The sequence below is a fragment of the Pararge aegeria genome, chromosome 27 (assembly GCF_905163445.1).
Source record: "Pararge aegeria chromosome 27, ilParAegt1.1, whole genome shotgun sequence".
Classification (NCBI taxonomy): domain Eukaryota; kingdom Metazoa; phylum Arthropoda; class Insecta; order Lepidoptera; family Nymphalidae; genus Pararge; species Pararge aegeria.
In genome coordinates this window covers 7,205,160-7,231,864 of record NC_053206.1, presented here as the reverse complement: position 1 = coordinate 7,231,864, position 26,705 = coordinate 7,205,160, and the positions used below count along the sequence as shown (strand labels likewise).

General features: G+C 37.0%; 1 protein-coding gene across 3 annotated transcripts in view; it reads right to left on the bottom strand.

Annotated features, from left to right (window-relative positions):
• The window catches only part of LOC120635600 (endoribonuclease Dcr-1), a 61,854-nt gene extending 35,364 nt beyond the window's left edge, over nt 1–26,490 (bottom strand). For 2 of the 3 annotated variants that reach the window (XM_039906613.1, XM_039906615.1), the window contains exons 1-20: nt 26,182–26,422; nt 24,551–24,698; nt 23,673–23,832; nt 22,199–22,324; nt 20,877–21,520; nt 20,272–20,421; nt 19,520–19,638; nt 17,814–18,901; nt 16,843–16,958; nt 15,038–15,142; nt 14,336–14,465; nt 12,870–14,122; nt 11,859–12,015; nt 11,188–11,293; nt 8,483–8,601; nt 7,843–7,948; nt 6,210–6,351; nt 4,175–4,291; nt 1,957–2,066; nt 136–278 (exon numbers count right to left, since the gene is read on the bottom strand). In XM_039906613.1, coding sequence (XP_039762547.1) covers nt 136–278; nt 1,957–2,066; nt 4,175–4,291; nt 6,210–6,351; nt 7,843–7,948; nt 8,483–8,601; nt 11,188–11,293; nt 11,859–12,015; nt 12,870–14,122; nt 14,336–14,465; nt 15,038–15,142; nt 16,843–16,958; nt 17,814–18,901; nt 19,520–19,638; nt 20,272–20,421; nt 20,877–21,520; nt 22,199–22,324; nt 23,673–23,832; nt 24,551–24,696 — 5,037 coding nt within the window. In that variant the 5' untranslated portion in view covers nt 24,697–24,698; nt 26,182–26,422. The other variant, XM_039906614.1, reaches the window with a different exon arrangement.
• Between the last annotated feature and the right edge of the window lie 215 nt (nt 26,491–26,705).

The window sequence follows — 26,705 nt, the reverse complement described above, 5'->3', positions numbered from 1 at the left end:
TTTATTAATATAATAAAAAGCAGAAGTACTGGATTTGCGACTCTAAATCGAATGTCGTTAGGTCTTTAACACTTTAAAACGACTTCTCGAATGCAAGCGAGCGAATTTCGTGAGGCTACTGAATCGATATGATACCTTTTCCTTTTCCTTCTTCTTTTCATCCTGTTCCCAAACCATGGGTTTCTCCATTTCCAACTTCTTCTGTTCTGTGTGCTTGTATATCAGCTCGAGGAAGGGCCAGTCCACATCTATCCAATAAGTGCCGTCCCATCTTGTCTCTGGAAAATATAGGAGAGAGAGCGGTGAGTCAAATAGTACCCTAGAAGTAGTAGAACTTTTTAGAAGCTTAGCAGAAGTAGCAGTGCTACCGCCATGCTAATTTCTGCCGCTAAGCAGCATTGTTGCGATCTTATATTAATTGTATTAATAATCAAATTTGCCTTTAATTATTAAGCTCGGGCTTTTGATAGAACCTTTGTAATACAAATAATGTAAGTCAGAATAACAGGATTTCAGGATACAGTGTTTGATATACGAAAACGAATCCTCGATTGCGAACGGAACGAATCTTGTACTATGCCTATAGCTATAGTACACGGAAAAGCTATTTATGCAACTGTGACGTAATGAGGCTCTTACGTCAGATTCAAATTCAAAAATGTTTTTTTCATGTAGACCTTATGACAGGCACTTATGAAACATTCATCCATTTAACATGTTACATTACAGCTAGGAGGTTTCCAAACGCGCCCTGGTCTAAGAAGAGCCCACAACAAACTTAGCCAGGTTTTTTTTTGTTATCACCATCTCACAGTCTAGTTAATGCTGAGCTATGAAGTAAGAGCAATTCATACCCAAGCTTTTTTATCATAAATGTAATCCTTAATATTATAATAGGATTTTTCTATAAGCTTACGTTTCATATAAACTTTGATATACGGTTACCCACCCTTAAATGAAATACTAATTTTATGCACCCTAGTAAACTGCACTACAAGTTTATTTTTACTTCTAATATTATCACATTACAGTCCACTTTCTTTTTAAAATTTGTTATATTTAAATTAAATTTTTAATGTAAATTTGGTACATCAATTAAATTATCAAATATGTATTGATTATGCATCGTCATAATTTTAGCTGCTTTAAGTTTATCAAACGTAGCGGCCAATAGATTTTTTGCTTAGAGTTAGTTAAAAGTTCGGAGAATAACATATACTACATTTTATCCCAGGAGTCTTCCTTTTCTTTAAATCAGCCAAAGTCAAAGTCGGAGTTAAAAATATCTTTATTCTAGTAGGCCCACGTGGATCTAGGTGGCACATATATACCAGTTTATTTTATTTATTCATTCACACACCACAATACACTATAATATTATATATCATAGTTATTGTGTGTAGTGTGATGTATGTATTCGTATTACATACATCACACTACGTACACATTCACACCAACTCATCCACATAACATAAATATATAATTATTTACACACAAAATTTAATTCACAAGCATACCCAGGCGAAAGCCGTAGTATGCGAAAATAAACTATGTCGCGCGGCCTGCAGCCCGCGCCGGCGCAGCGAAGTTCCCACCGCGATCGTCGCCTACGCGCCGGGCGCTGGAGTCCAAACCTTCCGCGCGACTCGACTGTATGCGCATACTACCTATCATTAGACTTTTTATGTGCGCACCTTCTTTTATATTGTTATTTCGTGCTGTCCTCCATTTTTGCTGTGTAATGTGCTCTTGTTATATTTAAATATTATACTTCTGATTTTAAAGTCTTGGTGCGTGTTAATTCAATCAAACCTAACGCACCCCCTAAAGCACTTTTGATGCATACGTGAGAATCACACGGTAGTGAGATGATGGCTTATGACGGATGGATGGATACTTCTTACATTAATATTGTCACAAGAGTTGCATGAATAGCTGACGCGTGTGATAACTCACTTCTAATGGTGGGGACCACGTAGTAGTTGTTGTGTGTACTGCCCTCCGTGTGCAGCTTCATGCCGCGCCTGCGCACGCGCAGCACGTCCGAGAACACGAAGCGCATGAACCTGTAACCGAACCACGACTCGTGTATTTATGTATATTATTCATACAATAAAATCATCGAGTTTATTTATTCAGTTGTCTTCCCCATTGTGTATTATTCATTCATTTTTGACGTGACAACGTCTTATAATTCGATGGAGCCGGCTGCACGCACGATAAAACATGACAACTTGCGGCGTTACCTCGCTCTGAGGCGTTCCATTTAAGACTTGAAGTGCAAGCGAGAGCGCGGAACGAGCGACAAAGACGCACAATCCGCCTCCGCGCTCGGCAGCGTTCGATATCTGTCTCTCTCTTACTTGAGTGAGCGTTGCGTCCGCGTGGACAGCTTCTATACAATAATATATTTACATGTTTTCGGCAAGGATGAAGTGCAGTGAAAAGTGAATGTGGTGTCAATTGTTTATAGCAACGATGATGATAGAAACTGTGTACATTGTAAAAATAATTGACATAATTGTATTCATGCGTACAAATAAATGTAACTTGATCAATTCAATTGTAATTTCAATCTATCTACTTTCTATATCCATACAAAATATCTATCAAACAAATAAAATTTAAATTTTCTTTTGAAAAGTGCAACCATTCCATCAGTATTCTCGTCATCGTCAGTAAACCGAATTTAGAATAGAATAGAATAGAATAGAATAGAATAGAATAGAATTTGTTTATTTACCAGAACAACACAAACAGACTTACATACGGAGTAACTTAAAAAATTTGTACTTAATTATAAATAGCTTAAGTCTATGATGTGTCGTGCCAATAAAAAGGTTCTGACTCAGCTTAATGCTCCGGATACTAATGTACCCACAACGCTGGTATTCTGTCAGTACCTATTTAGTTGAGGGAAGTCCAATTATGAAATCACATATAAAAAAAATAAACAAAATTAAAAATAATATATATATATATATATATATATATATAAACTTTATAAAAGAAAGTAAACTTCATTATGGAAAGAAGATGAAAATTCATTTTTGTTTAAGTAGTAATGGAAAAGTATGTTAGTCAGATAATAATTTTCAGTTTTTAGTAGTTATTATTGTAAGATAGTGCCACATTAGATTTACAGACAATCGTTTTTTTTTTAATTCGATTAGTACGTTTAACACCAATTCTCCAATTAAATATATAGCAGATTAAAACGAGAACAAAAAAAAAGATCAATAAATAAATAAATATACTATGATAATACACACATCGCCATCTAGACCCAAAGTAAGCGTAGCTTGTGTCATGGGTACTAAGATGCCTGATGAATATTTTTATGAATAACTAGCGTACCCACCCCGCTTCGCCGGGCTAGATTTTGCATTATTTTATTTAAACAATAAACTTACATCATTAAATTTTTAATTTAAAGTCTCATGATATATTAAATCTTTTATTTCTCTCCGTATTTATTCTCTTCTATTCTCTTCTCGAGCGGGTGAAGATCATTATCTATACCCATGTACACCCAACAATAGAATATCATCATAGTAAATAAAAGCTGTATTTGACAGTTTGACAGTTCAAAAATAAGAGTGCTCTGTGCTCTTACCAAACTTTACAGGATTACTCGCCAGGTCAATCCGGAGATTCCCTTAAAGTTTCATTGAAATCGTTCCAGCCGTTTCGGAGCCTATATGGAACATACCCACACACTTTCTCTTTTATATATATATATATAAAATATGTATATTCTTAGTATTATGTATATATATATATATATATACATAATACTAAGAATATACATATAAACACCCAGATACTGAAAAACATTCATGCTCATCACACAAACATTTTTCCAGTAGTGGGAATCGAACCCACGGCCTTGGGAACCCTCAGAAAGCAGGGTAGCTGCAAACTGCGCCAATCGGCCATCAAAGAAAATCTCCAGTATGAAGTATAAGTACTTAAGGATAGGCTTTTTATAACTCTTACAATGCCTATCCTTAAGTTTTTTATAACTCGTACGGGAGATTTTCTCCATTTTATATCATCTGCATACCCTGTGCATACCGTCTATGCACGCCACTGACTGTTATAGGATATTGGTGAAACACATGTTAAATGACAAGTGTCAGAATACAGCAAACGGACATTGGTTTGTTCGTACCTGCGTATGAGCCTGGCTCTACGCGGTGACAGCCTGACGTCTGCCTGCAGCGCCGGTTCCACCGACACCCGCACTTCGCCGGAGCGCGTGTACACGGGGAACGCGGGTATTTGTAATCTGTAACAACAATAAATAGAGTTACAACAAACAACTGGGTGGGGGACGTCAAGTCCGGATGTCCGACTGCATTCTAAAAGTAGGTCTTTCGAATTCAAATTCAAAATTAATTTTCAATAGTACTTTTGAAACGTCAAGATGTCTGTTTTTAATGACTCTACCACCGGTTCGGAAGGCAGATTCTACCGAGAAGAAGCCGGCTGAACTCAGCAGTTTTTCTTTCCCAACATAATTTTATAATTTAAAAATCATTGTTTTGTGTGAGACGAAAGCGATAGTATTTTCGTGTAGTGGGTTCAGTTTATAGCGTTTTTTTTTTTTTTTTTAGTTTAACGTCCCCAACTTGAATAAAGATATTTTTGACTTTTCAGTTTTTATTATGATGATGATTGTTTGAAGTGTTGTGCCACATCTCCTACTTGAATAAAGATATTTTTGACTTTTTGACTTCTGATGATAATGACTGTTTGAAGTGTAGCGCCACGTATTTTTGACTTCTGATGATAATGACTGTTTGAAGTGTAGCGCCACGTATTTTTCACTTTTGATGATAATGACTGTATTTTTTGACTTTTGATGATGATGATCACTGTTTGAAGTGTAGTTCCACGTCCCCTACTTAGATAAATATCTTTTTGACTTTTTGACTTCTGATGATAATGACTGTATTTTTGACTTTTGATGATATTGACTGTAGTTTTGACTTTTGATGATGATGATCACTGTTTGAAGTGTAGTTCCACGTCCCCTACTTAGATAAATACATTTTTGACTTTTTGCATTCTGATGATAATGACTGTATTTTTGACTTTTGATGATATTGACTGTATTTTTTGACTTTTGATGATGATGATCACTGTTTGAAGTGTAGTTCCACGTCCCCTACTTAGATAAATATCTTTTTGACTTTTTGACTTCTGATGATAATGACTGTATTTTTGACTTTTGATGATATTGACTGTAGTTTTGACTTTTGATGATGATGATCACTGTTTGAAGTGTAGTTCCACGTCCCCTACTTAGATAAATATATTTTTCACTTTTTGACTTCTGATGATAATGACTGTATTTTTGACTTTTGATGATGATGATCACTGTTTGAAGTGTAGTGCCACGTCCCCCACTTGGATAAAGATATTTTTGACTTTTTTACTTCTGATGATAATGACTGTATTTTTGACTTTTGATGATAATGACTGTATTTTTGACTTTTGATGATGATGGTCACTGTTTGAAGTGTAGTTCCACGTCCCCTACTTAGATAAATACATTTTTGACTTTTTGCATTCTGATGATAATGACTGTATTTTTGACTTTTGATGATATTGACTGTAGTTTTGACTTTTGATGATGATGATCACTGTTTGAAGTGTAGTTCCACGTCCCCTACTTAGATAAATACATTTTTGACTTTTTGCATTCTGATGATAATGACTGTATTTTTGACTTTTGATGATATTGACTGTATTTTTGACTTTTGATGATGATGATCACTGTTTGAAGTGTAGTGCCACGTCCCCCACTTGGATAAAGATATTTTTGACTTTTTGACTTCTGATGATAATGACTGTATTTTTGACTTTTGATGATAATGACTGTATTTTTGACTTTTGATGATGATGGTCACTGTTTGAAGTGTAGTGCCACGTCCCCCACTTGGATAAAGATATTTTTGACTTTTTGACTTCTGATGATAATGACTGTATTTTTGACTTTTGATGATAATGACTGTATTTTTGACTTTTGATGATGATGATGGTCACTGTTTGAAGTGTAGTGCCACGTCCCCCACTTGGATAAAGATATTTTTGACTTTTGACTTCTGATGATAATGACTGTTTGAAGTGTAGCGCCACGTATTTTTGACTTTTGATGATGATGCTGATGACGCCTGTAGGGAGTGCAACGGCGGGCTCACTGCGTGGGCTCGCGGCGCGCCATGAGCACGCCGATGGCTTGCGGCGCGTGTTGCGGCGCGTGCAACCTGCGTCCCCGCGTGTTGTAGCGCTCGGGCAGCGCGCACCACAGCCGCGACGCGATCGCGTACAGCGTGTTCCCGCCTGCGGACCACCGACACGCAATGTTATTAGTTTCCCGCGACAGGCATGCTACAGACGCATAAATAATAATAAATAAATAAACTACGACAATACACACATCGCTATGTCCCGAAGTAAGCGTAGCTTGTGTTATGGGTACTAAGATAACTGATATTTTTTATGAATAATATACATAAATACTTATAATATATAGATAAACAGCCAGACACTGAAAATCATCGAATCGAACCCACGGCCTTTGACTCAGAATGCAGGGTGCGCCAATCGGCCGTCAATTCCGTCACGTATAACTTGCAATCGCTCAAACGTCACTATACCGTATTGGATAGAAGCAGGCGTTATTTTATGAAAATTAGGCTTAATTTGCTATACTCCGCGAAAAGCAGGAGAATTAGTATGGTGTAATTTATAATTACTTCAATCATTATACTCCACACCAAACAAATCTTCGGGAATGGAACCTCTACGCACGTTTCACTTCGAAACCGGAGCATCCTCAAGAGATGTTGAGGATAATGACTTTACAATTTCCTTTATCCATAATTTAACGATTTTACAATGAATAATTGTTAATCTTGACTTAACAATTATTCATTGTAAAGTCCACATCTCCTGAGGATGCTCCAGATTCAATTATTACAAAATTCATTTTTTATGAATTAAAAATGCACATAGTTTTTTTTATAAAATTGATAATTTTTATTAGTGTTCTTACCTTCACTTTTTCCTCCAACACTAATAAAAATTATAAAATTTCAAAATTCATAATTCGCTTAAAGGAAACTGCATGCAATTCTACAATAAACTACCCATTGACATATTGGAGATGTCTCTTAATAAGTTCAAAGTTTGTATTAAACGTAAGCTTATAGAAAAGTCCTATTATAGTATAAAGGACTACGTAATCGATAAAAAAGCTTGGCTGCGAATTATTGCTAGAACCAAGTTTTTTATTCCATTACAAGTTAGCCCTTGAATGCAATCTCACCTGGTGGTAAATCATGACGCAGTCCAGGATGGTAGCGGGCTAACCTGTTAGGGAGTATGGTAGTCATACCCCTAATCGTTTTCTACGCGACATCGCACCGGAACACTAAATCGCATAGCGGCCCGTCTTTGTCGGTAGGATGGTAACTAGCCACGACCAAAGCCACCCACCAGACCGGACCAGAAAATTCAAAAATTATAAATGCCCAGATTGGCCTTGCCGGGAATCGAACCAGGGAACTCATGCTTAATTTCACAGCGCTCACCGTTGCGCCAGGAAGGTCGGTTGTTCTTCTAATAATTTTAAATGAGAATTTGAGATGGTTATAACAAAAAAGAACAGCTTAGTTTGTTGTGGGCAATAACTTCGTGTGCCGGGGTTCGAACTCGACCCCCCGAACATGAAACCGAAATCCTAACCACTATTCTATCAACCCTTCCGAATTCTTTAGTGAGTCTGTTTGTTTATTGTAGTAGTATTTGTAACATTCGTTAATACATTACCTTTATTGGTACCTTCGTTGACGTTGATATCGGGCGTTGGATTATCCTCTATTTCTGAGTCGGTAGCGTCTATTATCGCTTGGCAGTCCGTAAACGCCCAAGCTGTCTGCAAAAGAAAACATCGCTAGAAATCTACCTATACTAAAACTTGCACGTAAACATATAAAACTTGATAAAAGGCTTGACGTAATTTTTTTTTTTTTATATTAAGTTGGGGGTAGTGGTGTAGGGGGAAAATAGCCAGCGAGAGTTGAAAGGACTTAGGGGTGAGAAAGAACAAGGCGAGCAGTGGGGGAAGATTATTCTTGATGGGAACGGATAGGGGAAGGAGATAAAGGGAAGGTCTAGGGGAAAGGGGATAAGGAGTAGGGCTAGGGGGAAGGGAAAGGGGGACAGAGAAGGGAAAGGGGGACAGGGAAGGGAAACGAGGACAGGGGAAGGGGATAGGGAGACGGGGATAGGAGGAAGGAGAGGGGAAAGGGGATAGGGGGAAGGCGAGGGGGAAGGAGATAGGGAGAAGGGAATGGGTTATAGGTGAGATACTAAAGACGAAAAAGAAACGTAAAAAGAGATATGTGAGGGAGAAGGGATAAGGGATATGGAAGGTAGTTAAGGGCCAGTGGTGGCATATACTACCTACCCGTTTAAAATAATACTGCCTCCGTTTGGTAGTGCCGGGCCGGCCGCAGTCGCTGGGATCGCTGGGCTCGTTGCATGTCACATTGTTTTCCAACTCCGCGGCCTTGAAGTTCTCCTTGCCTGAGCCAGAGATGAAAACAGTCATCATCAACAGTCCCACAGCTGGGCACAAACCTCTCTCGCGCGGGTTGGCGGGCTTAGATTGTCCCCTAAGATGACTCTGATGGGAAAATGCTTTACGCAACTTTTGGGTAACACTTGCTCGTAACTCGAAGAACCCTACTTATATTATAAATGCGAAAGTTTGTATGGATGGATTTATATTTATATTTATAATATTAGTAGGATCAATAAAACAAAATGTATTGTATCATACTTCGCATGAAGCATTATCGGTCGCTGTTTGGGTCGTAAGGGACGCAAATATAAACTGCGGGCAAATAAGCAAGCACACCTGAAGTAACGCCTGTTACATCCTGCAGCGCTATGCTATTGCCAGCCTGCACTGGATCACCTACTTATGCCCGCTTACGCTGGATCACATACCTAGCGTACAAATTATGCAATTGAGGGCATTGCTGAGTCCGCAACACGAGGCGCGCGGCTAGGCTTACGTGACCGGCGAACGGACACTTCTTTTCCCACATCGAAAGACGTCACTCTCTCTATAGTTTTAATAATTATTTGTAATTTCATTTTATTCAAATTAAATTAACACAAGTATATTGATATTTTCTTGAGTCCTCCTGCGTCGGTCTACATAAATCGCCTCTAATCATCGATAGCACCACTAAAAAGGACTACAGTAATGGCAAAAAACGGCACAAGTATTTCCGGCTTTTATGAATTTACTTTTTCTTATTACACCTTCCTTTTATTCGAACCAATCGTCACAAGAGTCCACTATTCCACAACTCCATTGGAGGTGCCACAATTTACAAGTTCACCGTTAAAATTATCTGTCATTTATAAGCGTAACAAAGCAGCCTCTCTTCTACAGCGTTTACGTACCAGCGACAACGGCTTCTAAAGGTATTTGCTGCCAGATTCGACTGCCCTATACTGTGCCACTGTGTGAGAGTAGCAATCGGGCGAGTGTAATTTTGTTAATTTATTTATCTTTTATTATTTAAACTAATCAATACTAACTTAGTGGTTAAGGAAAAATTGTAACTAATATACTAACAAATATACTAAACAATACACTGAATATAAATTAAAACAAACCGCAAAATACCCCTTTGCTATGTGCGTTAAAATATACAATAAATTAGATGCAGATGGTCTAAAAAATCAACCTACGCGTTTTTTTCAAGAAAAATCTGACGCATTGGCTGTGTACAAAATGTTTCTATACAATATCCGGAATTTGGTCATTGTTCTGTCGTTTGACGCCCCAAACACGTCCTTTACGACCCTCTCTCGTTATTGATGACCCCCATAGTGAACATGGTAGTTGGAATATTCCATGACATCTTATTCCTGCGCTAGCCCTGCAGGTGGATCATTTCGGACAGGTCGTAAAGGACATGTTTGGCGAGTCTCTTTATTCTTTCTCATAGAAGATGGAAACTTACACAATTCCATTGGATGTTCGCCAATTTGCACGCACACGGCTGAAATTATCTGTCATTACTCGACATTCAGTCGGTTGGGACGAAATTTGGTCATTGTTTTGCCTTTTGGGTCGTAAAGGACGTATTTGGGGAGTCACGTTATTGTTCCTCATAGGGAACATAGTAGATGGAATATTCCCCAAATCCATTAGAAGTTCCCCAGTTTGCAGTTTGCACGCATACGGCTGACATTATCTGCCATTATGGAGGTATGTCTTTGTTTTGTCGTTTTGGTCGTAAAGGACATGTTTGGAGACTCGTTCTCTATAAACATAAGGATATAAACAGTCGACTTACAAGGAATGGTAATAAATTAGTGTCATCTGCATATCTTCTGCGAAGGGTACAGAAGTAATTTGTGGGATTGAATATACGCTTTTATAATATGATTTCTAAGTTAATTTTGGATCTATTGATGCATAAGTTTAAAGAATATGTTAAAACACATTTATTACAGCGAGGTTACTATACAATTGATGAATATCGTATTGACAAGTTTGCTAGGAGCATCCGGCTCCGCTTTCATCTCTCACAAGAAGTAAAATGTAAATATTTGAAAATGTAAACTATTTTTTATGTATGTAGCGTTATAGTATGTAGTTTATTATAATTATATGTATGAACAATATATATTATATATAATAATTATATGTTTAGTATTAGAATTTATACCATGTATGTAGTTTAGTTTGCAATATTTTTATGTAGGTAGAAATTTTTATTGCCGCACCAACCCGTTCCTTACAAAAACTACTATCGCCAAAGGTTGTCTGGGAGCGATCGCTTTAGCGATAAGACCGCCTTTGCACACCTAAACTAGTTTTTTTTTTATTATTTTTGTAAATGTGTTTCTTTGTGTTTTGTTTTTGTGTGCAATACAGAATTTAATAATAATAATATTTGATGTTTGAAAAGAACAACTGCTGAGTTTCATTCCGCCTTCTTCTCGGTAGATTGTGCCTTTCGAACCGGTGGTAGAGTCACTACAAACCGACGGACTTGACGTTTCAAAAGTTCTTATATCGGGCCTACTTGAAATAAATGAATTTTGATTTATTTGATTTTTTTTGTTACTGTCCCTCATATTTACCTATAGGCATCAACTGGTTGTCCAGTTCTCCGGATTTGTGCAGGATTCGGCACGCTTGCAAGGCGACCATTCGCCTGGCCAACACACGGGTCGGCATCGGGTGACCCTACAAAGAAGAACCATTTTTGATGTGAAACATCTGTAGGTAAGGGTAAACCTGATTGTTGGCGTGGCGACACCGGCCGTGGCGACGCATCGCCACGCTGTATGATAGAATATATGTACTATACGTAGTCTATACGTAATAGCGTCTTAGACATGGCGCTGCGATGCCATGCGCGAGAGAGATTGCGCACAGACACTTGTCTGTGCGCAATCTCTCTCGCCACACTGAGCTCGCATACCTATAGTATATATAAATAAATAAATATACTACGACAATACACACAACGCCATCTAGTCCCAAAGTAAGAGTAGCTTGTGTTATGGGTACTAAGATGGCTGATGAATATTTTTATGAATATAATACACATAAATAATTATAATATACATATAAACACCCAGACACTGAAGAACATTCATGCTCATCACACAAACATTTTCCAGTTGTGGGAATCGAACCCACGGCCTTGGACTCAGTAAGCAGGGTGGCTGACCACTGCGCCAATCGGCCGTCAAAATTGAAGATGTTTCACATAAAAAATAGAAGTCAGGCTCCGCACCGAACTCACCACTATGTTATATTTGACGGGGCAGTTCAACGGCATCCTTAGAGTGCATATATACGCGGTCTTCATCTCCCCATCCCTGTCCGGGAGTCGAACCTGCTCCATCCACCATTGTGGCGCTAGGCGTGTGAACGTGTCGGAGGGTAGTTTACCGCAATACCTAGAAAGATGGCAACAATCCTTACTTCTTTATACTTAAATTATTGTATTTCTAGGTTTATATTTTGGTTTACTTTACATTATTCAATTTTAAGCTGACATTGTAATTTAACTTCACAATTTTTGATAGCTTAATTTTCTGACATTTTGTATAAATTGGAAAAATAATTTTATAATTTTGTAATTAATATTATAATTTGGAGCACGTAAATTGTTATGTTTTATTATAAGATCAAATTTGTTAACCTGAAATCACGCAAATAAAGATTTGAATTTGAATTTGAATTTAATATTATACATGCGAAATCTTCGTCTGTTTGTTATTTTAAGCTATAACAAAGCGACTAATAGATTTTTTTAGTGGGCCTGTAAATGATAATCATATACATAAATATACTAGCTTTTGCCCGCGACTTCGTCAGCTTGGACTTGGGTGTAATGTTTCGGTCGTTAACAATTTTTAACTCACCATCGGAACTATTTGAGAGATGAAAAATGTTTGTGCGATGAACATGTATGTTTTTCAGTGTCCGGGTGTTTATTTGAACATTATATATTATTTTATTTATAGTATTTATAAAATTATTCATCAGTCATCTTAGTACCCATAACACAAGCTACGCTTACTTTGGGGCTACATGGCGATGTGTCTATTGTACTACTTAAGGAATCCGAATAGAAAAGTAGACTATTTTATTTTTCATATCAAAGGCTCCAAAAATTACCATACAAAAGTGAAATAACCTATTCTGTTATTAAAATTATAAATAAATAAAAAAAATTAATTACACAAAAATAATTGACAAAACTTTTAAAAATACAAAAAAAAAAAAAAAAATTACAACAGTTCCTCACCTATTAATAAGTGCAATAGCTGAATTCAAATCCACGCTTGCCGCATTCACATCTCCCTTCTTACTATCACTGAATTTGTACTGCAACTTGACGTTTTGATATTTCACATGAGTTTCTTTATGACTCAACACGTTTTCGTTACTTAAATTCTGATTTTTATCGATCGAATCCTTTTCTACGTCTAATACATCAAAGACCTCTCTGAAATCCAGATTTTTATCGTTTAGATCCTTTTCAAAATCTCCTATATCCTTTTCGCCATCGACGTGCATTATTGCGTTAGTTTTATTCAATTTCCTATCTTCATTTGTGCATTCAGATTCATTTTCTCTACATTCTAGTTTCTCGTTGGTAACATTACTTTTTAAATCTAGTTTTTCATGATTTATCTCGACATCGTCAGCTTTTCCTTTGTAATTTATATACACACCCTGTAGATTTTCATGTTTATTCAAATTCTTTACACTTGTTTCAATATCATCATTGCTAGTTTCATCAATGATTTTCTTTTCTTTAACATTTTGCATACTATAATCATTATTATCTATTTCAAATTCGTTCTTATTATTATAACTACATACATTATTTACATCATTTCGTTTATGATAAATATCTTTGGTAGTTATATCTTGTTTATTTGATTCAGTTACAATTACGTCATTTTCAAGTACGCTTAATGTATTAGCATTCACAATTTCACGAGTTATATTCGTCAATCTATTTAATACTTCATTACTAGTTAAATTATTATCATTAGATATAAAATTAGGTTTACTATTACTATACGAATTGCTGCTACTTTCGTTACTGTTGTTTACTTCAATTTTTACATCACTAACCTTGTTTTCTTTATCACTGTTTGTTGTTTTGTTGCTTAGAATATTATCGATTTCACCTCCATCATTAGATATATTAATTCCTTGCATTTTATCGAGTATTCCTTTATTAATTTCATCAATACTTTCACCTACATCTACGATATCATCGTTTGTAGGACTATCTGTCTTTTTGTTACTATTGTAGATAGTTGTTGTAGCTTGTATTTTGTCCGTTTTACTGATTTCTATACCTTTGTCATTTTTATCGCCGCCAGATATCAGTGCGTTCTCCTGTCTTTGGCTGCTAGATTTATCGCTATGTGGAAGAGGTTTAGGTGTATACGGCTTAACAATAAAAGCTAACGAGTCTGCATGGGCCTCTTCTTCCTGGGGGGGTTCATTTTGTACACCGCATCCGCATTTCCTAGTTATTATCTGTGGAAATATGAAAAAATATTTACGTTTTTACGCGTCTGTTTGGGTGGGAGGTTTCAAGTGTCGTGGTTAATCACGCTTCTATTCTGATTGTTTAATTTTACTTTGGGTAGGCAGTGCTTTTGTGCATTTGCGAAGTGCACGCCACTACCTAATAGTCTAGCCAGATACCTCGAGCTGCGTCAAAATTAAAATAATTAAGGGTATTTGTACCTGGTCAAGCTCCTTATAAACTGCTAGATTATGCACTAGGGCTTCTCTATGGGCCTCCGCGCCCGCGAGTAAAGCGACCGAAGCCCTGGGGGCCCGGGCGCGGCCTCTGCATAGTCCATGTGACCGATATCTATGTAAATAATATTATTATATTTGTTAGTGTACTTTTCCTACACTTGCAGCAAATATCAATTTCATAAATTTAAAATGCATATAAAAATTTTCGGAACCGACCGGATTTGAACCAGCGCCTCTCTGGCAATATATAATGTTCATCACACAAATAATTTCCAGCTGTGTTGATCGAACCCACGGCCTTGGACTCAGAAAGCAGAGTCGCCGCCAACACATATATTTACATAATGGTAAGGGGATGGTGATAACTTCGTTCGCGAACATAAATCAAAAGCTACGAGGGTTCCAAACGCGCCCTGCTCTAAGAAGAGCACACAACAGACTTATCCGGGTATTTTTTTTGTTATCACCATCTCACAGTAAATTAACATTAAACTATGAATTTAGAGCAATTCACACCCAAGCTTTTTTATCCTTTAAGATAATCTTCGGTGATAACTATTGGTGAAGGATGGAGGTATGCCTAGGAATCTGTTCTTCTTCTAAAGCAATGCCTAGTTCGACGTTAGTGAAAACGGCCATAAATATCTTTAAGCCTAATGGTGCAAATCGAATTGTTATACTTACGAAGACGGTATATCCCATCTCACCACGAGGTTACACCTGGGAAGGTCGATGCCCTCTTCCAGAACTGACGTCGCCAGGAGCAGATTGCATTCGTGCATGCGAAACCTGGAAGAAGAAGAATCAACATCAAAGTCAAAGTCAAAAATATCTTTATTCAAGTAGGCCTATATAGGTGGCACTTTTGATGCGTACATAAGAATTACACGGTAGTGAGATGATGGCGATAACCACATTCGTAAACTTAGAACTAAAGCTACGAGGGTTCCAAACGCGTCCTGGTCTAAGAAGCCCACAACAAACTTAGCCAGGTGTTTTTTTTTTGTTATCACCATCACACATTGTTATTTAAAATTATTAGAACAGCAACCTGGTTGGAGCAATAATTCACACCCAAGCTTTTTTATCGATTACGTAGTCCTTTTAATACAAACCTTGAACTTTTTAAGAGACATCTCCAAGATGTTAATGGGTAGTTTATTGTAGAATTGTATTCAATTTCCTTTAAACGAAATATGAAATTTATATTGCACTGTAAGTTTATTCTTACTTCTAATTCATATCAACACATTACTGGCCCACTACAGGGCACGGGACTCCTCTCACAACGAAAAGGGGTTATTGCCGTAGTCCACCACGCTGGTCCAGTGCGGATTGGTGGACTCACACACCTTTGAGAACATTATGTAGAACTCTCAGTGGCGTGCATAGAGGGTATGCACAGGGTAGGCAGATGATATAAAATGAATGTTATAAAAGCCTACCCTTAAGTATATATAACTTGTATTGGACATTTTCTTCACTTTATATCATCTGCATACCCTGTGCATACCCTCTATGCACGCCACTGGTATTGACAGAGTATGCAGATGATATAAAATGAAGAAAATCCTCCAGTACGAGTTTTAAAAACCTAAGAATAGGCATTTTAAGAGATATAAAAGCCTACCCTTAAGTATATATAACTCGTATTGGACATTTTCTTCACTTTATGTCATCTGCATACCCTGTGCATACCCTCTATGCACGCCACTGGTATTGACAGAGTATGCAGATGATATAAAATGGAGAAAATCCTCCAGTACGAGTTTTAAAAACCTAAGAATAGGCATTTTAAGAGATATAAAAGCCTACCCTTAAGTATATATAACTCGTATTGGACATTTTCTTCACTTTATATCATCTGCATACCCTGTGCATACCCTCTATGCACGCCACTGGTCAATACCCTCTATGCACGCCACTGGTATTGACAGAGTATGCAGATGATATAAAATGAAGAAAATCTCCAGTAACAGTTATAAAAAACTTAAGGATAGGGCTTTGTAAGAGTTATGAAAAGCCTATTCTTAAGTATTTATAGCTAGCACTGGGGAGTTTCTTTATTTTATATCATCTGTATACCCTGTGCTCGCTGTGCATACCCTCTGCATGAAACCTGCATGCCTGAGAGTACTCCATAATGTTCTCAAAGGTGTGTGGAGTCCACCAATCCGCACTGAGCCAGCGTAGTGAAGCAAGCTTAAGCCTTCTCATTGTGGGAGGAGACGACCTCCCTGGTTCAACGGTGACCACTGTGATTTAAAGTAGGAGCTCCATGGTTCCGGCAGAGGCAATTTGGGAATTTATATTTACTGATTATTTTCTCCATACTCCCTAACAGGTTAGCCAGCTACCATCTTAGACTGCATCTTCACCTACTACCAGGTGAGATTGCAGTCAAGGGCTAACCTGTAGTGAAATATAAAAAAAAACAAAGTTAAATTTTTAGTTACTTAAAAACTTTAAATGTTACATAAATAACTTACTTCTTTAGAACCTCCTCTTGCTTCTTGCTCTCCTTCTGGCAATCTCTGCCCTCTCCCTCGGACGCGCAATACTGGGCGCATAGGTGCGATAGAGACAGACGACTGCGCGCCATGTCCTACAAGTATAGATGCCACTTTAGATACGTACATTTAATTAAAAAAATGTGTAAATAGTAGTGAGATGATGGCGAAACCAAAGCATCTAAACACGCCCTGGTCTTAAAAGAAGCCCAACAAAAAACTTAGCCCGGTGTCATTTTTGTTATCACCATCTCACATTATCACATCATCACATCTCACATTATCACATTATCTATTAATTTTTTTTTTTACCCATAACACAAGCTATGCTTACTTTGGGGCTGGATAGCGATGTGCACATTGTCGTAGTATATTTATTTAATTATATAAAAAAACATACCCAGGCATAAACTATGCGTACTAATATTATAAATGCCAATGTAAGTATGCCAGTGTAATTGTTTGTTACGCTTTCACACAAAAACTACTTAACCAATCCTCATGAAACTTTGTACACATATTCTTGTAAGTGTTAGAAGTAATATAGGATACTTTTTATCACAACATTAAGATTGGTTCCTTTGGGAGAAGGGATGAAAGTGTTTAACGATTTTACACCATAACTCTGACAAATTTAAACCGATTTAAATAATTATTTTTGTACTATAGAGGTTATAATATGTGTTTAATTTTGCCCAAACTTTGTGTAGATCTGATGAATTAGGTTGGAGATAGAGGATAGAACTCATCAGCGGACAGCAGCAAACACCTCATTTAAGGCTTAGTGATACTGAATACTTTAAAAACAAAATCAAACGCAGACAAAGTCGCGGGCAACAGGTAGTAAATAATAAATAAATATGAAGTGTTTAAAGGCAATGGTTTTTCCATTTAACATCAGTTCAATTATTGCAATGAAAACAAAAAGAATGCAAACTCGAAAGACTCACCACGACAATCATGAACATGATGTTCGCTATAAGAGACTCCTTCACAAACACAACTCCGCAGAGTGCATCTGGATTCTGCTGCAAGTGCTGCAACTTCAACACGTTACTCCTCGGCAATCTTCCCCTACCCCTCACTCGATGTCCCGGACGTTTACCCATCCCCACTTTGTTACTATCACTTGCGTTTCTATCACTATCTTTGTTAGATCCACAATATTTATTAACACTATTGTTCACTTTATTAACACTGTTAATATTATTTTCACTATCTTTACGAACACTATTGTTGTCTATGTTAGCACTCTCTATATTATTTCCACTAACTCTACTATCAATAGTATTTTCAGCACTATCATTTTTACTATCAACACTGAATTTGTCAACATCTGTTTTGTTGTCTTCATTCAAACCACTTTTGTTTTCACTATCTATTTTGTCTCTTTGACCAACAGTACTGGTTTCAAATGTACTATCAATTTCATCCAGATCTTTCAAATTAGCCTCATAGGTGTTTACTTTGTCCTCGATTTTATTTCCTAGTGTTAAAAAGTCACATTTCTCTATAGCTGTCAACAATTCGCTTGTTTTTGACCTTTTCATTCCTTCATGAAGCTCGCTATCATTATTTGTTTTGCTGGCAGCGTCATTTGAATTTGCAATCACATTCTTGTCTATACTTTGATTGCAGTCAACTATATTTTTATCGGCAGCTGTAGTTATATTTTCCGGAGCACTTTCACTTTTAATTTCATCTTTCTCTGAGATATCATGTCTATTTATATTAATATCGTTTTTATTTCTGGCACTATCAAACATATTTTTCATGAACATTTCTTTAAAAATGTCAGGAGGCTCAAACTGTTCTAATATCTCCGCTAATCGTAAAACTTTCGGTGTGGATAATGACTTAATTTTCTCCCAATCCGAGGTGTATCTAGAGAACAAGATGTCGGCGTAACATCTTATTTTGACAAACACAGATGTGCACAGACATAGTAAAAGGAAATGTCTCTCATAGGGTACTTTGATTTTTAATTTTTCCAGCTTTATTAATAGCGAGAAGGCTGCCTTATCTGCTGCGTACGGACCTAAAAAAAAAAAAGAGGTATTTTTATAATCTTTACTAGCGTTTTAACCTGCATTTGGAGGAATTATCAATTTTGTAAATTTGAATAGTTTCGGAACCGACAGGATTTGAACCTGCGAGTCTCTGGCAATCGCGGACTGAGCGCTTTAACCAATTATGCTACGGCTCCTATAACTCGAAACGTTTAAATTAGTATATGCCTTTTTACATCAGTCTTATAGCGACTGTAGCGCCATCTAGTAGGAAACATTGCAGTTTCGATCTACTTTTCAAAGGTTCATATTGCAATGAGATACGTTTGAAACAAGATATGACACATTGCTTTTTGATAATGTTATAATTTTTATTAGTATCGGTTCCGAAAATTTTATATGCATTTTACATATACAATATTAATAAAAGGTCTTTTTGATAATTTTATAATTTTTATTAGTGTCGGTTCCGAAAATATTTGTATGCATTTTACATATTATACAATATTAACAAAAGGTATATATATATACTTGTGTATATGTGTATGAGTGTATGTTGATATTTGTATGTGTTGGTACATGTGCTGGTGTGGATACGTCTGCGAGTTTGTGTGATTACGTGTGTGTGTGTCACGATAATGACTTACCTAACTGGTCCAAAACATATAAAAATTGTTCCAATATAGCTTTAGGCTCGACAGTGGGGTCCGGAATGTTAGCGAACTCTTCATACAATTCATCACCGTAAATCTCTGTTGGATCGTACCTGCGAACGAATTATGTTTTTGTGATTTTTTAGATAGGAAACCAACCATCGAAGAGCTGGCTTTTTGATACCATCCTGCTCTAACTTTTTTAACGTGATGATATGAGATACGAAGTCAAATGCTTTGCTCATGTCAAAAACCTCGATAGCGCAGCGGTGCGTACTGTGGATTTAAGTTAGAAGCCCCGTGTTCGATTCCCAGCTGGGACACATTGGGAATTTATAATTTCTAAATTTTCTCTGGTCTGGTCAGGTTCGGCCGCGGCTAGTTACCCTACCGACAAAGAATTACTGCTAAGCGATTAGATAGTATGTGAATTAAATTCACTTAATAAGTCACATAATCAGTTGAATTTGACGGCCGCCTGGCGCAGTGGGCAGCGACTCTTCTTTCTGAGTCCATGGCCGTGGGTTCGATTCCCACAACTGGAACATGTTTGTGTGATGACCATGAATGTGTTTCAGTGTCTGGGTGTTTATCTGTATATTATAAGTATTTATGTATATTATTCATAAAAATAATTCATCAGTCATCTTAGTACCCATAACACAAGCTACGCTTAATTTGGGGCTAGATGGTGATGTGTGTATTGTCCAAGTATATTTATTTATTATTAATAAATTATAATGTACCTGTGCTCATTGATAAAATCTAGTGCAGAGTTCACCGTAGAACTCATGAAGTTGTCCAAATCGATATATGCCTCCGGTAAAGCATCTGTCTCTGGTTTGTGATTGTACTCAATAATTAGCTCCTTCGGTTTGGTCAACGTTGCTGCAATGCTGTAAAGAGTGATATCATGATTATTATCAAAGTCTTCTGATTTTTGAGCTGTTGCTTAAATAGCCCGAGCTTTAGAAATGTAGGCAAATATCAGCAAATTCAAATTTTCTTTATTTATGTAGGCCTATCACGGGCACTTATAAAGCGTTCATACATATATGTTTACATAATTGTAAGGGGATGGTGATAACTTCGATCGCCAACTTAAACCTAAAGCTACGAGGGTTCCAAACGCGCCCTAGTCTAAGAAGAGCCCACAACAAACTTAGCCGGGCAAAAGCTTCAACACAATGCAGATAAGATCCATTTCACTTGGAAAATTAAGTATTGCCATACTCGAAAAAGACTACTTGATTGTGAGCGACCAAATCTTGTATTTAGGCAAAATTGTAGGCGGACGAAGTCGCATGCAACCGCTAGTCTTTAAAAGTAAACAGGGGAAAGAAATTCTCACCGTTTCCCACCATCAATATCCTCGGCTAAATCCATATCACAGCACAACTCTTTCTCCAACTGCTCAATCTTCCATTCTAATTTCTCATACAGATGGAAGTCATCTTTGTTATCTATATTTATATTTCTGCTATCTATATTTTCATCTTTTGAATCTTCTTTACTATCTTTAACATCTTGATGTTCTGATACTTCATCTATGATTTTATTGACTTCTTCTGAATCGGTTTCCTTATGGCCACGATCATCATTATCATGAGAGCTTTCTAGTTTCTCACTAAGTTCAGGTTTAATATTATCTATCTTTTTAATAATACCATTTGAATCTCTTTGCTTATCTTCAGGATCTTTCACCTCTTCTGTTGAGTGTACACTCAAATCTGTTTCTTCATCACAACTGTCATCCTTTACATCAATACCTTCATCGATTTCATCTTTTGTTTCTTGTTCTTCATTATTTTCATCCATTGTACCCTTTTCTTCACTAACCCTATCTATTTCTTCATTAATATTTTTCGTGTCTTCAACTTTTTCTGTATTATTGTCTGTATGTTCGTTGAGGTCTCTCGGAGCTGTGAATAACGGGTAAGTGAGAGCTAATATTCTTGGTTTCACTTCCTCACATTGCTTATATAGTTTCATTATCTGAAAATAATAGCACCTTTGGTTTTATTATCTGGTGATAGCCCAGTAGAATCCCAGCACGCCCCTCTATCTTTTCTAAGTTATGTGCGTTTTAGCAATTAAAATATCACTTGCTCCAACAGTGAAGGAAAACATCGTGCGGAAATTTTCATGCCTGAGAGTTCTCCATAATGTTCTCAAAGGCGTGTGGAGTCCACCAATCAGCAGTGGTGGACTATGGCCTGAACATTTTCTCATTGTGGGAGGAGATCCGTGCCCTTTAATGAGGTATGGGGTTGATACGATGAAGTGGATCATGAATCCCTGGGTTTCAGATTTATTTCTGAGTATGTGCAAGAATTATTTGGTATTGGAGTTTTTATCACATTAGTACAATCATTCATCTCACAAGATTTCTGTGATGTCAAATCCTGATGCAAACGAGCCATAGCGACTGATTGATTGATTTGTTGTGCTGTCTCACCTTCTGGATGCCTGGTATTCTTCCACTACCCGCAATACCAGATCATTCCTGCCCTTGCAAATTGTGAAACCATCTAATGTATGTTTTTTTTTTTTTTTTACTTTAAATTTTTGTCATTGTCATTTTATTCGTGTTTTCCGGTAAAAACCGGTTTGGTGCAGACGAAGTTGCACGGGTCAGCTAGTGTGTTTAAAAAGTTGAGTTTCAAAACTTACGTATTGCAAATTTTCATCTTTGAAAATCAGATGACAGCTGTCAATAACCAAAACGTTGATGGTCTGCATATTTATTATCTGCTCGCACAGAATTCTTTGCAACACCTCCGAAGTGCATACCAGCACCTGAAATTATATAGTTTTTAGATGAGCCTCGCTGACAGCGTCCACGTCTCATCATCATCATCACCACCACCACCACCACCACCACCACCTATATTACATATATAAAAATAAGAAGTCGAATCATTATTTAAACGCATAATTTAATATTAATTATAATTATAGAGGTCAATCACCCAGGCAGGCACTCAATCACCAAACACACACTCATACACACACACACGCACACACGCGCAATCTAGTATGCACATGCGGATAAATTAATGAATGGATGAATGAATGAATGAATACAGTTTTATTGTACATCACATAAAAATACAGGAAAAATATATAAAAATATATACGATAGTTGAACGTGACAACGTCTTAAGAAAATACTGATGGCGTGCGTGCAGCCGGCTCCATCGAATTATAAGACATTGTCACGTCAAAAACTAGTTTACACGATGTATTCAATTAGGCGGCCTTATCGCTACATAGCGATGCTCAAGACGAGAGGTAGGTTAATATATATATATAAACTTCTACACAATATTATATATACGTACTAATAATTAACATATATCTATACAATGAATCGGGGGGCACGGCAGTGACTCTATCGGGGTATGTACCGCCAAGTCGAGCGCGAAGCAAACATTGCCGTACCATCCTTTCTAACCATTTCGCCGCATTTTCAGGCCCTAATTTGAGAATCTCTGGATAAAACCAGAACGCAGAAATTTCCGTCATCCAGTAAGCTATGATCACATACTTAAAATCCAAAATTTCAAGTCTGTAGGTCATTTAGTTTCGAAGTTAAGCGAAAGCCCTAACTCTACAAAATTTCAGCTCTCTAAGTTTATGAGAAGTACTACTTCTATTTTGATGATCATGAGTGAGTGAGTGTCATAAATGCGAAACTTTGCATTTATGACACTCACTCACTCATGATCATCAAAATAGAAGTAGTACTTCTCATAAACTCAGAGAGCTGAAATTTGGTACAGAGTTAGGGTGTAATGGCCGCATAAAGGGAAAATTATAAAAACTAGGACAATCGAAGATCTTTACGAGTACCGGGTCACCAATGGCGTTCACTGGGTTTCTTACCAAGGTATGCACACAGCAGGAAAATTGCATAAAATGGCAAAAGTTCTTCTCCTATACAAGCTATATGTCAAGTTTAGGGTATGCAGTGCTTTTGTGCATGTATGAAGTGCACGCCACTGCTGGTCGCCCTGATTAGAAAACACAAGAGCCCAACCAAACTACTAGAGATCGACATACCGCCTTTACAAACAAATATTCAACTTGGTAGGTCGCTTCATTTGATGTAAAAAAACGGAAAACTATTTTTATTTATTATTACCTGTTTATCCTCCAACTCCTGCCTCCAATCGCCGATATCGTCGTAATTGAAAGCTTTCACCACAGCCAGATCGGTCAAGATTGTCAACTCGTGGGAGACGCACTCGATGTGAGAATGCCGTGTGACGTACACCGAGCGCTGCCAGCCTGACGATAGGGGTCTGGAAAGGTTTAAAATTCCAATAAACACACAGTTTTAAAGCTATGGGAGAAGATCAATTTATATTCTTTCCCCAAGGATATAATTATTTTATCAATGATATACAAAGACCGATTGGCACAGTGGGCAGCGACTCTACTTTCAAAGTCCAAGGCCGTGGATTCGATTCTCACAACTGGAAAATGTTGTTGTGATGAACATGAACGTTTTTAGTGTCTGGGTGTTTATCTGTATTTTATAAGTATTTATGTATATTATTCATAAAAATATTCATCAGTCATCTTAGTTCACATAACACAAGCTACGCTTACTTTGGGCCTAGATGGCGGTGTGTGTATTTTCCTAGTTTATTTATTTATACAAAGATACTTATTATATACATATATAAAAACCCAAACACCGAAAAAACATTCATGCACATCACACAAACATTTTACAGCTGTGGGAATTATTATTATTATTATATAATAGACTAAACAGCTTTCGCTGATGTGTCTATATCATTTCTTGCGCTCTTTGCCTTTTTGATGTTTATCCAGTCTATTCTTAAACTGATTCAGTGATTCTGCAGTCACTACATTTTCAGGCAAGGCATTCCACATTTGTATAACTCTATTGCTGATAAAGTGCTTGGAAGGCATCTAACCCACTGCCTTGGGAACAGCAAGCAGGGCAGCTGCCCACTGCGCCAATAGACCGTCAAAATGAGAACCACACACCCCCGTATTTTATAAGCATGCTCGATGAGTACACTAGTAGATATGAACGCAGTGTGCTCAGTCACAAGGATGTTCTTGGCGCTCGCACTGGCGGCCAGCCTCGCCCCACCCTCCGCTGCTGTGAAGCGTGTGCAAGAAGACTCCATAGCTATAAAAAAAAAAAACAGAATTTATAACGTGCAGAACCCTAATACAGCAATTGCATGCATTGCTTTCATTATTATATTTGCACCCCTCATAGGCGTAGCGTTGAGGTGGGTATTACTGTAAGTTTACCCACACCGAGTGATTCTCCTACTTAAAAATGACACTTTTTTATATTGCTTTTATAAGTGAATATAAATAGACAAACGTTGAGAAAAAACACTATTTTTAATACTCATGATATTTAATCTCTTTCTATTATTTAAACTAATTAAAAAATTGTTTAAAAAAGTTCTGTCTTGGAAGTCCGTGTGTCGGTATGTGCGGATCCCGTACCTTGTGGTCACGATAACCACTAATACTTCACCTATGGAGTTGGTTTTTTTATAGACTTCAGAATTTTGATGAATAGAAGCCTATTACTTTTCACAGTATAATTAGATGTATTTTAATTATTATTTACAAATAATCTCAATTCTATTGTAATGAATGAGATTATGAGGCATGCACTTTTGGATGTTCTAACTATTTTCAATTCTATCATTTATTGATTTTAATTTTTTTAATTTAATTGAAAAAAATAAATCCTGTGCAATTTATTCAGACACGGCAGAAGTGTAACTTCTGAAAAGTAGCCCTACGAGAGCTTGAGGTGAATGTAGAGTATCAGAACTATTAGGATAAATGTAAGGTTTATTATTTAGTTTCCATGGTAACTAGAATAGGTAAAAAATGTATAATGGACTTATTTTTTCGTTTCATTGAGTTTCAAATCACAACGATTCTATACAAGTTTCACTCCAAAAATATCTACCCTCCGCTTGCGGGGCTTTTGAATGCCCAAGCAACCGGCAGTCAGGGCTCCAGAGTGAAGAACCTCCACACAATATGCGCCGTTTCAAGGACTACTGCCTTCTGTATCCGACCCTTGATCCAACAACTAAGCGAAAGCTTCTTAAGATTTCGAAGTTCAAACGATGGGATTGTAAAAGGAAGTATTGTTGTTGTAGTAGAATCTTGTATAAGTTTGGGTCTTAAAGCCCTGGAATGGCACAAACAAAAGCGTTAAATAAATATAATAAATAAATATACTACCACAATACACACAGCACCATATAGCCCAAAGTACACATAGCTTGTGTTATGGGTACTAAGATGACAGTAAATATTTTTATAAATAACATATTATATGATGCTTATAATATAAACACCCACCCAGACATTGAAAAACATTCATGTCCATCACACAAATATTGTCCAGTTGTGGGAATCGAACCCACAGCCTTGGACTCAGAGACAGGGTCGCTGCCCACTGCGGCCGCTCGGCCGTCAAAGCATTAGCAGTGTAAGACGCTCATAGAAGAAAAACAACATTAAACGAGTACTACGGAGCCGATAGATACAACACAAGACAGTCTAGATTGGAAATCGCTAGGAGATACCTATGTCCAGCAATCGACTAAAAGGACTTGAATTTATCGACTTACCTTCGAATATATCTTATCTTCAAGCTGTATTTATAAGTCAGAACACTCTGAGAATATTATTATAATACACAAACATCTTTGATTAAATTAAAATTCATTTTCACACAATTCAAACGTCACTAAATCTAGTTAATCTGCACAAAGTTGTTTAATAGTTACACGGTTAGTTATCGCTTTAAAAAATTCAATACAAAACACAGTAATTGCATAAAAATCATCGAACAACGATAAAAACGCGAATTACAAGACAATACCTACCAAACTCCGTTCATATAGCCACAGATAACAGAGAGATAGGCCAGACCATAGACTGCACTCATCAAGTCACCTCAGCTACAAACTATGGAGGGTAGAGGTAAGGAGAGTCATCTGTGTATATGAAAAAGTGTCGTCAAAATGTATTAAATTAGGATGGCGCCACATTTGCATCAAGGTAACTCTTAAAAGAAGCGCCAAATATAAATATTGTTAGAGTAGGCTTGAAAAATAAGCAAGGTAAACAAGGAAGTAAGGTTATATTTACC